General features: G+C 47.7%; 1 protein-coding gene across 1 annotated transcript; it reads right to left on the minus strand.

The window, feature by feature from the left end:
• Positions 1-8,904: 8,904 nt before the first annotated feature.
• On the minus strand, positions 8,905-14,825 carry CZIB (CXXC motif containing zinc binding protein). The gene is given in 10 exon segments (XM_060022245.1): positions 8,905-9,187; positions 10,089-10,154; positions 10,883-10,960; positions 12,217-12,248; positions 12,462-12,543; positions 12,930-12,986; positions 14,246-14,329; positions 14,556-14,692; positions 14,695-14,776; positions 14,778-14,825. Coding segments are annotated over 10 exon segments (744 nt in total). The 3' UTR covers positions 8,905-9,109.
• Positions 14,826-15,107: the final 282 nt, after the last annotated feature.

Raw genomic sequence — 15,107 nt, forward strand, 5'->3', positions numbered from 1 at the left:
GGATTTAGGGAGTTCTATATCACTGTTCTTCCAGCCAAATGAAGATTAATAACTGGTGTGTATTTATTTTTACCAGTTGAATCTTGTGTGCTAATTATGGAATAAGGTAGAATTATTGCTCTATACATTTTGCACTTGAAACCTCTCCATTGAGTGAGCACAGAATTTATTGTTAGAACATCACCGCTCTAACAATTTATTGTTAGAATACTGCTGTAATGTGAAAAGGAAGCGTGTTCTCTTTTGTTTTTGAAAAGGAAGGGTTTTTGTTTGTGTTTAGTTTTACCTGCGTTTCTAGTGGCTTGCCCAGCAAGTTACTGGACAGCTGGGTTGAATTCTGGTATGAGCCAGTCACAAAGCTCTTCCAATGCATTATCTCATTTAATCCTCCTTACAGTTCATGTAAACACTCCTGCACGTTTTCTTAGCCGACCCTGTCCATCCTTTGCTCATTAACCATTTAGTGAATACCCAGCAGGTCCCAGGTCCTCCATACTCCATGGTTTGATAGGAGAGAGGCATTTGTGGCTGCCAATGCACATAAACATATGCTGCTCTCATTCAGGAACCGTGATCAGGAATGCCTGAACTCTGGTATCTTGGTTCTACCATGTCCTCACTTTATGACTATAGGCAAGTTCTTTTGCCTTTCTGGTCTGTGAGTTCCATTGTAAAATGGGGATAATTCCTGTAGCATGGGGATGTCATGAGAATTAGCTGTAACGATATAGGTAAAGCACCTGGCATACAGCTGAAGCTGAGCCTGTGTTTTCTTGTTCTGTGATGTCTTGCTGCCGCTGTTCCATTCCTTATTGAAGTGCTGACCCCTCTTGGATAGCAAGTTCCCCATAGCAGGAGCTCTTAAGACCGAAGCATCAATTGAAGCTTGGTGGAAAAGTATATTTCATGCTTACGTTCAGGTGGATGTACCCTTGGGCAGTACATCTTGGGTGCGAGCAGTCCCTTAAAGGGGAACTGCTGGCCTGTCCCAGTGTTCAGCATTCCTGTTTACAACTTCCTCCACCCCTCCTGATCTTGGATTCATGCTATGAAGGGTTCTACGAGGTAGCTAGGATGGCAAAAACAGTTATTAAGTCTCAATCCAGTTGGAGCTCACACACAGGTCTTGCACATTTGTACAGAACTCAACTATTTGTAAAGCATCAGCCAATTTGATCCCCTCAGCTCTGAAATAGACAGAAGTTATCCCCATTTTCCATACAAAAGATGGACAGGTTGGGGGAGCTTGATAACATGTAGGATTAGGACCAGCTCTCTTGATTCCTTGTCCAGTGCTTTTTTTCCTATATTTGTTTGTCTAGGCTTCCGGTAATTAGACCTTAAATTAGCTGGCCTCCCAACTCAGGAGGATGAGTTTTGTTAAATTAATACCTGTTGCTCCTGACCCTCAAGCAGCTCCCATGTGGAGTTTCCCACGGTGCTTCGGGAAGCCAGCAAGCTCTGTCCTGGTGGCTCTTTTCCATGACTCCTGAACAAGTGTGGCACATCTCCAGATCCGCAGTCACACCAGCCTCTCTGGAAGTTATCTGCTACTCTTTGAGGTACCTCCAGGATCCCCAGGGTGAGTTTCGTGGATACTATGTAGGTTACATTTTTTATTTTTATTTTTTTTAATTTTCTTTTTTTTTTTTTTGCGGTACGCGGGCCTCTCACTGTTGTAGCCTCTCCCGTCGCGGAGCACAGGCTCCGGACGCGCAGGCTCAGTGGCCACGACTCATGGGCCCAGCCGCTCCGCGGCATGTGGGATCCTCCCGGACTGGGGCACGAACCCGTGTCCCCTGCATCGGCAGGCGGACTCCCAACCACTGCGCCACCAGGGAAGCCCAAGTTTACATTTTTAAAAAGACAGCTTTATTGAGCTATACTTCCCATACCATACATTTCACTTATTTAAAGTATGTCATTCTGTCATTTTTAGCATATTCACAGAGTTGTGCAACCATCACCACAATCAATTTTAGAACATTTTCGTCTCCAGTAGAAAGGCTGTACCGATTAACAGTCACTCTCCTTTTCCCTCAGCCCTCTAACTTCCCCCAAATCCTAGACAAAACCATAATCTACTTTCTGTCTCTATAGCTTTTTCTATTCTGGACATTTCATATAAATGGAATCATATAATATGTGGCCTTTTGCTTAGCATAATGTTTTCAAGATTTATCCATGTTCCAGAACCTGTCAGTGCTTATCTTCTTTTTATTGCTGAATACTATTCCAGTATATAGATGGATCACATTTTATTTATTCATTGATCAGTTGATAGTCAGTTGGGTTTTTTCCACTTTTTAGCTATTACGAATAATGCTGCTATGAACATTTGTGTATAAGTCTTTGTGTTGACATATGTTTTCATTTCTCTGGGGTATTTACCTAGGAGTGGAATTGCTGGGTCACGTAGTAACTCTGTGTTTAATCATTTAAGAAACTGCCAGGATATTCTCCAAAGCGGTTGCACCATTTTACATTCCCACCAGCAGAGTGTGAATGTTCCAGCTTCTCCACATCCTCACCAACACTTGTTTTCATCTATTTGGATTATAGCCATTCTGGTGAGTGTGAAGTGGAATCTCATTGTGGGTTTTATTAGCGTATGTTTTAAATTAGACCACCTCGAACATATTTTCCAAATCTAGTGACACCTATCCAATTATCTTCATGTGACAGAATAACTGACAAAAAAGGAATGGGAGCCAGGATTGGAGGAGGTGGACATGAGACAGTGGCGTAGGTGCTGAAAGGGAGAGAGTTTAGGGTGTTTCAGGAGACACAGCTGGGGCTTGATAAACAAAGAGATGCAGGGAGCCTCCAGCAGAGACTAGAGCTCGGGGGACTACTTGAGCGGAATTGGTTCCAAGTATATCTTCTTTCTGGGAATCTTCCATTGTAAAGAAGACAGGGCCACTGAATAAGCAGAATCACATTTGGTATTTATGATATTAAGTGGAAAACAGTTAAATATAATCTTAATGCTGCTAGGATTATAGCCATATGAAAACATGTCTGTCTGTAGATAGGCCCTGAAAGAGAACAGGGGAAAATAAACACACTTCTGTTAGGGAGCTAGGATGGTGGGGTTTAAGAAAATGTTTATTTCTTTTTCTTTTTTCCTTTATTGATATCATACTGTTTGTGCAACACCAAGTTGTTAGGCAAGAACCAAAAAAAATTCACGTTAGCAGCCCCCACTTCCTTACCAGCCGTCCTCGAGCCTCGTGCTTCAGCCACACTAAGCCTCCCATTGGTCTCAGACATGTCTGAGCTTCACTGTGACTCTGTACCTTGCAAATGCCATCCTCCATCCTCAGAATGCCCTTGGCTCCAGCACATCCTCTGCCAAATTAGTCCTTGTTCTTTTTAGCCCAGCTCAAATGTCCCCTCCCACGAAGCCACGCTCATGGGGTCTCCCGGAAGAATGCGTCATCCCTTCCTCCATATTCCGCTTTGGCTTCTGTTTCGGCCAGCGAGGGGCCTGACACATAATGTGTTATTTCTGGAGACTGCATTGTTCCCTCCTGGCACCCGCACCTTTGCAAGGTGACTTTGTAGCGCCTCCTGTCAAGAGGCGGAGCCTATTTCTCCCCTCCTAACTGGCCTCTAGACTCCACTCATTCCCTCCAGTCCATTCTCCTCACTGTAGCCAGTGATTTTTTTCATGTACAAGTCTGATCATATCCCTGCTTAAAATTCCTCAGTGGTTTTCCATTAACTTGGAAAACAGTCCATACTCCTCAGTGTGACAGTTGCGGCCTTGATGGAGCTGGCCCTGCTCATCTTTTCAGACCCACCTCTCTTAACAGCTTACCCTGAGGAAGTTGCCTCTACTTGGAGCATAAGCCCCTCTCCACCTTTTCAGCTATCTTCTGCTCAACCTTCAGGTTCAGATAGACTGCACCTCCTCTCACCCCACCCCTCTGAGGCTGAGTTAGTTGGTGCCCCTCCTGTGTATGCCCAGAGCATCCTGACAATCTAACCTTTATCGCAGTGCTTTTCAGTTTCTGCAGCTGTCTCCATTACTAGATTGTGGCTCTATTCCCTGTGCTGTACAATACGTCCTTGTAGCTTATTTTATATATGCTAGTTTGTATATCTTAATCCCCTACCCCTATCTTGTCCCTCCCCCTTTCCCTCGCCCCACTGGTAACCAATTAGTTTGTTTTCTATATCTGTGAATCTGTTTCTTTTTTGTTAAATTCACTAGTTTGTTTTATTTTTAAAATTCCTTGTATAAGTGATATCATATAGTACTTGTCTTTCTCTTTGACTTACTTCACTAAGCACAATACCCAAGTCCATCCATGTTGTTGCAAACGGCAAAATTTCATTTTTTTCCTTGTTCTTTTTTGTGTGTGTATCTGTTATAGATTTTTGGTTTGTGGTTACCATGAGGTTTATACATAGCAATCTTTATGTATACGTGATTGTTTTTAGTTGCTGATCTCTTAATTTCAAATGAATTTTAATACCCCTGCATTTGTACTTTCCTCCTATCGTGATGACTGTCTTTGACATCATATTTTACATCTAATTGTTTTGTGTATCCCTTAACTACTTATTGTGGATATAGATGATTTTGCCACTTTTTTCTTTTAACCTGCCTACTGGCTTTGTGTGCGGATGATTTCCTACATTTATAGTATATTTGCCTTTACTGGTGAGCTTTTTCCTTTCGTAATTTTCATGTTTCTATTTGTGGCCTTCTCTTTTTCACTTAGAGTTCCTATAACATTTCTTGTAAAGCTGGTTTGGTGTTTCTGAAATTTTGCTTTTGATCTCCCCATAAAATCTGAATGAGAGCCTTGCTGGGTACAGTATTCTTGGTTGCAGGATTTTTCCCTTTCATCACTTTAAATGTATCATGTTGCTCCCTTCTGGCTTGCAGAGTTTCTGCTGAAAAGTCAGCTGATAGACTTATGGGAATTCCCAGGTATGTTATTCCTTTCTTTTTGCTTTCCCCTTTCTGTTTGGAATAGTCTCTCTTTATCTTTAATTTTTGCCATTTTAATTACAGTGTGTCTTGGTATGTTCCTCTTTGGGTTAATCCTGTATGGGACTCTCTGTGCTTCCTGGACTTGGATGACTGTTTCCTTTCCCAGATTAGGGAAGTTTTCAGCTATTATCTCTTCAAATGTGTTCTCTGCCTCCTTTCTCTCTGTCTTCTCCTTCTGGGACTCCTGTAATGTGAATGTTAGTATGCTTGATGTTGTCCCAGAGGTCTCTTAAAACTGTCCTCATTTCTTTTCATTCTGTTTTCTTTTTCCTTTTAGCATCAGTGATTTCCACTACCCTGTCTTCCAGCTCACTGATCTGTTCCTCTGCATCATTTGGTCTACTTTTGATTCCCCTTGGTGTATGTTTCATTTCAGTTATTGTATTTTTCATCTCTGTTTGGTTCTTTATATTTTCTAACTCTTTGTTAAAAACTTCTAACTTTTGCTCTGTGCATCCATTCTTCTCCCGAGTTCTTTGATCATATTTATGATGACTATCCTGAACTCTTTCTTGGGTAGATCGGCACTCTCCACTTCACTTAGTTCTTCTTCTTAGCTTTTACCTTGGTCCTTCATCTGGAACATGTTCTTCTGTTGCCTTACTTTGCTTAAATTGCTGTTTGTATTTTTATGTTTCGTGTAGGTTAGTTGTTTCCTGACCTTGGAGAAGTGGCCTTTTATAGACGTCCTTTGTGTCCCAGCACCCCACTCCCCTCTTGTCCCCAAGCTATATGCTCTAGGGTTTCCCCCATGAGGGCTGCATGGGTCTTTCTGTTTGGCAGGCTATGTGGGCAGTCTGCTAGGCTTGGGTAGTTCCCAGTCCAGTTGGTTGCCAGGCCCCACCTTGCGCAGAGGCTGCTGGCTGTTGGTTGGCAGGGCTGTCACGAGGCAGCTGACTGCACAACCCCAGGCGGCCCTGGGGCTAGTACTGGCTCACTAGTGGGTAGAGCCATGATCCAGAAGAGTCCAGGATTGTAGTCTGCCCACTGGTGGGCGAAGCCAGGTCCTGAGGTTAGTGTCAGACTACTGGCAGGCAGAGCTGGGTTCTGGAGTATGTTTGCAGGGCCCCAGGATCCCAGAGCTGGTGTTGTATCACTTCGGGGGTGGGGGAAGGGAGATTCCTGACATGGGTGGAGTATGGGGTGTCCCAAAGCTTTGTTGGCTTGCTAGTGGGCATGGCCAGGGCCCAGCTGGTCCCAGGGGAGCCTGCTGTGGGCCGACTGGGTCAGCAGGCTGTGGGATTGCGGATTTCTTGCCTCTCGTGTCTGTCCTCTTGTGGGTGAGGCTGGTCCAAAGGTTAGAGCAGACTTCATGGAGGGCAGGGTTGGGGCCCAGGGGGTTCTGGGACTGGTGCCTACCCACTGGTGGGTGGAGCTGGGCCCTGGGCCCTCTGGTGGGCAGGGCAGTGTCCAGAGGTGGCTCTGGGCTCATGAGGTCTTTAGCTTGTGTGCTGACAGGAGGGACTGTGTCCCCACCCAGTTAGTTGCTTGGCCTGAGGCATCCCAGCCCCAGTGCCTAGAGGCTGTTGTATGGGGTCAGGTCTTGGTGCTAATGAGCCAGAGGACGGGACCCACAGTGGTGCCCACCAGCGCCAGGGGCCATGCGGTAGAAGCAGCTCCCAAGAGTGGCTACCACCAGTGTCTATGTCCCCAGCGGAGCCACAGTCGCCCCCCGCCCCCCCCCCCCCCCCCCCCGCAGGAGACTCTCCAAGACCAGCAGGTAGGTCTGGCCCAGGCTTCTATCAAATTAGTGCTTTTACCCTGAGTTCCAGAGCATGTGAGGTTTTTGTGTGCCCTTTAAGTTTCTTCTTTCCCCAGTTTTGTGGGACTCCTGAAACCAAGCCCCTCTGGCCTTCAAGGCCAATTGCTCTGTGGGCTCTTCTTCCCAGTACAGGAACTCCTGTGGGAAGATCCTCTGCAATATAATTACCCTCATTTGTGGGTCATCCAGCTGGGGGTACAGGACTTGACTGTATCATAAGCCTGCCTCTCCTACCCATCTCGTGTGGTTCCTTCTTTATATTTTTAGTTGTAGATCTTTTCCAGGAGGTTCCCATATTTTTCACTGATGGTTGTTCTACAAACAGTTGTGATCTTTGTGTGCTCGTGAGAGGAGGTGAGCTAAGGGTCTTTCTACTCTGCCATTTTGACCAATTTATTGGTCATGAAACATCTTTGATAGACTTAATTCCCAGTTACCTTTGGGGGTATTTTTTGGTTGCTGTTCCTATTGTAAATGGTATTTTCTCTTGAATTGTGTTTTACATGTTGCCAGTGTACTGAAATGCATTTGATTTCTGTATATTGATCTTAAATCCAGCACCTGATGCTTTTGGATTCACTAAGTGGAAAATCAAAATCTGTGAAAAGTGAGTTATTTCTTCCTTTTTAGTCCTTGCACCTTACTTTCTTTTCAGTCTAAGTGCTGCGGCAGGGGCAGTGTAGGGACAGTGATGAATAGTGATCCAGGATATCCTCATCTCACCCCAGCCGTGAATGGAGTGCTTCAAACATTTCATTTGCTCCGGGTTTCCTGTAGATATCCTTTGTGAGGTAAGGGGAGTTCCTTTCTGTTCCTAGTTTGCTAAGCATCTCTATGGTTTGTTGCTGAATCTTACCGAATACTTTTTCTGCATCTGTTGACATAATCTATGTTCCATCTGTTACTGATTACTTGGGTTCCTCTACTCCCTACAAGATGAGAAAATAATTTACAATATAAAGAAAACCTTGAGATCCTTTTAGTGCTTGCCTTTATAACACATACTGGCTAGTATGGAGACTAAAACCCAGAAAGCCTGTTTATCCAGCCCGACGCTCCCTTGTTTGCTTTCAGGCCAGGCAATGGACCGTTCTAGTCGGCGGGGGCTGGTGGAGCTGCTGGCCGAGGGAGGCCAAAGAAGCCCTGCTCTGTCAGGTGCAGAAAGCACAGGCCCAGGGGCCGGGAACACAGGGGACCTAGAGGACACGTGACAGCTGCCAGACTGGAGAGGGGACAGGGCAGGCATCTCTTCCCCACCCTTGGCCATGGCCAGCTTTACCTGCCTCTGAGGAGCCCCTTCCTAGAGCTCCACAGCCAGCCTCGGAGTGGGCAGACTCTTTCCCAGAGGGCCACTCAGAAAATGAAGGTAGTAATTCTTCCAAAGAATTCCAGGCTGCAGCAGAACACTGGAGAGGAGTAAGGTCTCTCGTGACAGGTTTTCCGAATGGTGGAGTCACTGGTATGAAGACGTGCGCTTGCCCTCATGACTTAACTGTGCACTGAACAACTCTATCCACTGTAAGAGGCTCTTTAGACCCAGGGATCCAGGCCCACGAGACACAGAGGCCGGGACTGTTGTCGTCACACCTCCACAGGGCTGTCCAGGGGCAGAAGAACACAGAAGTGTGACCACAAAGGGGACAAACCAGGACCATCTGGAGGAGCTAAAGGAAGCATAGAGGCTGACTCAGCATAAGGAAGAACCTTCATAGGGATTCCCTTGGTGAGAGGGATTGCCCCATCACAGCAAGTGAGCAAAGACCTGAGGACCATCTGGCAGGGATTGGAGAGAGAAGATTCATGCCAGGATGGAACTGCTGGCCTCCAAAGTCCCTTCTGTCCCTGGAATATGCAGTGACACCAATGAACAGAGTTGCCGGGGTTTACCCAAGAGCCAAGGTGGTCAACGTGACGTTCTGGCTCATGACATCATTCCGCAGGCTCCGCTGCCCTCTGTACCAATGAGTTTGACACCTCTGGTCCCCTGGGGTGGCCTGTGCTCTCCCCAAGAGCTTGAGAGCCCTTAGAAGCTCTGTGTTCCTATTTTGCAAATTGGATCAAGCTAAGATTCTGTACTGTGGGAAGGTGCCAAGAAGCCATCAAAGCCCTCCAACATGAAGGGGAGCGGAGGGAGTAGAGCGGTTGTTCATCCACCAGTGTAGCACAAACGGGGGCTTTATTGGTGGGGCTCAGGACGCTGTGACAGCCCAGCACGCAGGCTGTGAGGGCCTGGGCAGCTGCCAGGAGGCGAGACGTGAGGGGAGCAGCCTCTGCACTGTGCTGCTTGGGGCACGTTGTCCCTTTTCAGTTCTTAAGAGGCAAGTGTGCAGGAAGAGGGTTCAGGACTTCACAAACTGGTGGGTGACCTCGTAGATTCCCACAGACTCCTGAGCCTTTTCGTCATAGTCAGTCCAGTCCTGTGGGAAAAAATGGCAGTGTTAGCCTCACGAGGCAGCCTGGACAGCATGGGGAGTGGAGGACTAGGACTTAAAAGGCCCAGCTCAGGCTCCGGCTCAATCTTCAGGAACACGTCAGACCCAGGACAGAGCCAGACTGCTCGGGCCTGAATTCCTACTCTTCTAGCTTTGTGATTTTGGGCAAGTCACTAACTTCTCTGAGCCTTCGTTCTGTCCTCTATTTAAAAAAAAAGAGGACAGAAGTAGATTTTACACTGAATGTTGAAAGAATCAAGAGTTAACACATGTAAAAGTATTTAGCCTAGGGCCAGGCACATATGAGAGCTCAGTAAATCCAATTACTGTTATTAGGTGCTATGCAAACTGAATGATTTTGTCCTTCCTTCCTCTGAGGCCTGACCACAAGCCTTCCTTATCTGCAAGGCAGTAACATGTCCAGTTGATTCTTGGTATTCACAGTAGTTACGTTCTACAAAGTCCCCACAAACACTGTATTAGTGAATACTGAATCACTGCTCCCAGGGGAAATAACAGGGTTAGGTTCCTGGGAGCATATGATTCTGTTTAAAAACACCTTATTTAACATACATACATATATATATATATATATATATATATATAGCTGATTCACTAATACTGAACTCACAGCCAACAGTGCTGTATCTCACACCTGAACAAGCTTGTCTAACATGTGTCTTCTCTGTAAGGCACACCCAGCTTTCCTGCGTGTGAACACTAGGCAACGCTTTAGCACTCCACTTGGGGCTATCGTAAACACCAAAATCACCAACAAAAAGCACGGAAGTGTGGAGTCGGCTTCCCACTGAAGAGCCTTGTTCACCAAAAGGGTTATTCCCACCAGGTGCCCTAGAGCTCCCTGCAAGGCCCCCAAGTCCCGTACCTTTTCCTGCAGATTAATGTCACTGAAGACTGTCCCGGATTCCAGACCCTCAGCAGCAAAGCCGGCCTGCAGGTGACAGGAAGGCAGCGGTTAATCTAGGGGAACGGAGGCACTGGTCTGGCCTGTGGGGCCTGGTCAGGGAACTGGCCTTTCTCACAACACCTCTGGCATGGGAAGACAGAAATACAGTTGGGCTACTGTTCTGGAATAACTACTGAGCTTCCATGCCCTGGCAGCTGCCCTGGGACTAGAGTGGTTTCTCCAAATTAGAGCCCTGGCCCAGAAGGCAGGAGGTGTGGGGTAAACCCGTCCATTACCCTTGATTTTCTGAAACACCTGGGCACGTCACTTCCCTCTCTGGACCTCAGTTTTCTTACTTATGAAACGGGGATGACAATACTCTCTCTTCTGCCTACTTCACAGGGTTGTGAGGTGAAAATGCTACACAAATAAAGTGGCCTGAGCACTGGCTCTGGAGTCGGATAGATGTGGGTTCAAATTACAGCTCCATTGCTTACTAACTGCATCACCCTGGGCAAGTGGCAAAATCTCTGAAGTTCTTTTCTCATCTGAAAAATAGGATGTATAACTTCACAGAGTTACTGTGAGGATGAAGGGAGGTAACATTAAAAGTGACAAGCCTGGTGCCCAACATATATTAGATGCTTAATAAATAACAACTGTTATTCTTAGAAATGAGAATTCCTAGTCCACGGTCTCTGTAGGAAGCAAGTTCTACTGTCACTTCCTATACGCCCTCCCCAAAGATACAGGTCCCCCAGGAAGACATGCACCTGGGGCTGGAAATCGACTGGTTCAAGTCCTCGGCACTCAAACTCCACTATCGTCTTGAACTTCTCGTTGTCTTCGGCCTAGAAAGGAAGTGTGTTGAGGAGGTAGGTCTAACTGCGCCCTCAGGTTGACTCCACAGCCCCTGAGAGCCCAGAATGGGACTCAGGGGCAACTCATCCCGTTCTGGAAGAAGGCTGCCTTGACACCTGCTTGCCATGAGATCTTCCTGGATGTGGGCTCTGGGGTCAGAGTGCCTGGATGTGAGCTCACACACAGTTCTGCCTCTCTTCCTCTGGGCCTAAGATCGTCAGCTGGAGCTGAGGAAACCACTACAGGTTTATTATGAGAACCTGAACTAGGTGTAAATTGCCCAGTATAGGTCCCGATACTATGCTCAATGAATGGTAGATAAAATTATCAAAATAAAAACTATGAAGAATGTTAACCTATAAGGCTTCCAGGTCATCCAAAAGGCCCCAGTACACTTCGCTGTGGCCCTTTGCTAACCATCCGCCATGCTGTCAAGGCAGGGGTTGACTTAAAGCCTTTGAAGTGGGATATGCATGTGGAGGAAGCACACCGAGGAGGGTGGTACAGCCAGGAAATTCATGCCTCCCTGACCCCTGGGCCCACAGACCCCAAGGACACACCCACACATTCATTCTCATCCTGTCATTTACTGTAGAAATGCTTCCTGCACACCAACCTTGTGTCTGGCCCTGGACTGGTTTTTGTTCGCTGGTCTGTCTCTTGCACTAGATTATGATTTACTTGAGTGCAAGTCCTTGTGTGATTTTTCCCTTTAACTTCAGGACAAAGCTGAGAATTTCGCATAAATCAGACATTTTTCAAAAATACCAAGTAGGAATGGATGAAGACACCCAAAGCATACACTCCCTCCCTCACCTTTGGACTAATCTGTTAATGCAGTAACGTATAAATACTTAATAAAATCAAATATCAAGGATGGATGCACTGTCTCATCCATGGATTCAGAGAAGGCTCACTAGCCCTCCAAGATGTAGACAAGGCAAGTGTTCCCAGTGATGGAAACGGAGTGGCCAGGTTGGGTCAGAGGTCCCCTAGGCTCCCACAGCCCAACACTTACAATAGCCTAGTTACGAGTCTTTTTCCTGCCGAGCACTCAGTCAGGGTAAGGTGAATGAATGACTGACAGCGAATGAATGACTGAGTGAATGAACGAACAAGTAAGCACATGAAGTCCGTCAGTTCCATGTAGGTCACTCTGGTGCAGATATAACTCAAGAACCCAGGCCTCCTAGTTCCCGGCTTGGATCTCATCCCACCATGCCTGCCACTGCAGCAGGAAACTTACATTGTAAGGTTTGATGGTGCTGCTCAAAATCTCTGAAATGTAAAAGAGAAGACAAAGTCGATTGAAGTCCATATCCCGGCCCCAGCCAGGTACCCAGATGTGGCTCTGGGCAAGAGTCTACGGCAGAAGCTTGGATACCTCAGGCCTGGGTCCACCCACAGGTAACATGAGCATGCTTTCGGTCTGGCACCACAAAGCCGATGGCCAGCCTGGCAGAGGTCAGTCAATATCCATGGCCTACCTACCAATGGAGTTTTCCCTTGAACACAGCTTGCACTTCTGGACCATGGAGGCACTGCCACGGCCTCCCTTCAGTGCCACGTTGTCCTGGCAAGCAGTAAACAGAACCTCTAGTCACATATCAGTCAGATGTAAGGGTACCCAGGAGACCCAGTCCTACCACTTATTATCAATTAATATTATACCAATATTTAAATACACACCATCTATATCTATCAAGACCCAGACAGGGTGAGCAACTTGCTAGGACAAGAATCCTGGGAAGGCTTCTTGAGAGCGAGGAAAGGACTTCCCCTTGATTTTGAACTCTGCCTCACATCCCAAAGCCCATTGTTCCCAGTTGATCACACTCTGCCTGCCCTCCCAAACCACAAAAAGTGGGGTCCAAAGACCGGGGAGGTGAGGGCCACATATCCCTGCCCAGAGGCCTATGTGTGTCTGTATATGGTTATAGTGGTGGGGGGAGCAGTTACCATCAGCCGAATGTACTGCCACTTCTCTGAAATCTCACCACAGTTGCCACATTTCATCTTGGGGAGGGGGAAAAAGAGTATTAGTAAAGAAGTTGGCTCAGTTGGGCAGATGCTGAGGGAAGGGTAAGAACAGTGTGAGGTGGGCAGGCTCATCATCTTGTCAGCAATCTTACCTCATCCTTATGACCAGCCCCACTAAGGACAGAACCAGACTTCTCTCTGGGCAAAGTGTTTCTCGTGTTGGCTTGCTCATCCTCCTCTAAGAAGTCCCCAGTCTGGCTAAGGATTCAAGGCTCAAGTAGTACAGAAATGGCTTCAAAGTCGTCCCCCCCCCCCCCCCGCCCCTGTTGAGTTAGGAGCTTCCTGTGTGTCCTTACAGGCCCTGTAGGTTCCTGGTAAAAGTATTTATCACTCTGTTGCTACTCCTTCTTTGTCTCCTTCTCTAGACTCTGCTTTTTGAAGCCAGGAAACATCAACTCCTCAAATAAGCCCTGGCACTCGGGCTTCAAAATATTTGGAAATAAAGGTGGGCAGAATGCTTCCTGAAAGATAGGGCTTTTGTCAGGTACTGAAGGATTCTGGGATTTAGACTAAAAGGAAAACAGATCAGAAGCTCCGGGATCTGGGAGAGTAAAGGACCTCAAACTGCTCAGTTAAGAAGAGGACCTCTGTATACCATCCCACTAGAGTACCAGATTTACCAATACAGGATGGGGAATTAAGAATGGAGCCATGCACAAAATTAAATGATTTCACAGTAAGTAAAACCTAAACAACAAAAGAGAAGGTGAAATTATTCTTACTAAATCATCACAAGATCCCTTCAAGTAGCCTTTCGTTTAGTGTTTGTTTACATACCATGAAATATGTTACGGAGGAAAAAATTACAAAAGATATTTCAAGATACTGCCAATTAAGAATTAACCAGTAGGGCTTCTCTGGTGGCGCAGGGGTTAAGAATCCTCCTGCCAATGCAGGGGACACGGGTTCGAGCCCTGGTCCGGGAAGATCCCACATGCCGGGGAACAACTAAGCCCGTGTACCACAGCTACTGAGCCCACACGCCTAGAGCCCGTGCTCTGCAACAAGAGAAGCCACCGCAATGAGAAGACTGCGCACCGCAACGCAGCCAATAAATAAAATTTTTTAAAAAGAATTGACCAATAAACTTAAAAAAGCAAACATAAAATTCTACCCAGAAGAAAAGAAAACATTTAATAAGCATTTCTCATCTAGCTGGAGAGAAAGCTCCTGTTCACCACTGAGACAGGGTGGGAAACCTTTACGCGGCCCTGGCGCCCCCACCACAGCCTTACCTTCAGGTACCACCGGAAGTCCTCGCCCACTGGCCGGAGGTTGGTGACATTCTCCAGCGTGGCTTTGAGCTGCAGCGCAATTTTCTGAGAGGAGGAGAGCCAGGGCGACGGCGTCAACAGCGCCCGGGCAGCCCCGCGCCTAGCCCCTGCCCGGCCCCGCCCCTCTCCTCCCCTCCCGGCACGAGCTGTGCCTCCCCGCTCCTTCTCAGCGCGAGCCCACTCCCCTCCTTCCCTCCTGGTGCGACCTCCTGCCTCCCAGGTTCTCGCCACCTCCCGGCCTCTGCCCCGGCAGTAGCTCGCCTCCGCTTACCCCCATAGCGACCCGGCTCAGCCGGCGCTGGCTGCGGCCACTGCTTTCCGGCCCGTCGTAAACGGCGGGCGCCGCATGCGCACCCTCGCTGCGGCTCTGGGCGGGGCGCGGGGCGGGTCTCAGCGCGCCGGGGCTACCCCGCACACCTGGCTTTTTCTCCCAGGCAAAGTGGTCTTGTGGAGGTAGGCAGAGTCCGCAACTAGCCGGTGCTCAGACCCGCGGAAGGCTGCCTCCAGCAATCGGTAATTCCAGATATTTACTGAACGCCATGCTAGTCTGAGGGATACCGCAGCAAACAAGACAGTCCTGCCCGAAACCTCTGCGGGGTCCGCTTCCTGCCCTTCAGACTCTGCCTTCCCTCACCCAACCTCGCGCTTGGTCCCTGCCTGCCCTTGGAGGCTTCTTAGATCACGTTCACCCAGCCCAGGGCCAGCTTCGTAGGTTTGAGAGACGGGACCTTTTTCATCTTTAAACTGCTCCTTCCTCCTTCCCCCAGGGGACCTTTCAGGGGGTTGGCTCGTGCACATGTCCTCATTGTGGTCGCCAAGACTG

This window comes from Delphinus delphis, chromosome 1 (assembly GCF_949987515.2).
Source record: "Delphinus delphis chromosome 1, mDelDel1.2, whole genome shotgun sequence".
Lineage (NCBI taxonomy): Eukaryota > Metazoa > Chordata > Mammalia > Artiodactyla > Delphinidae > Delphinus > Delphinus delphis.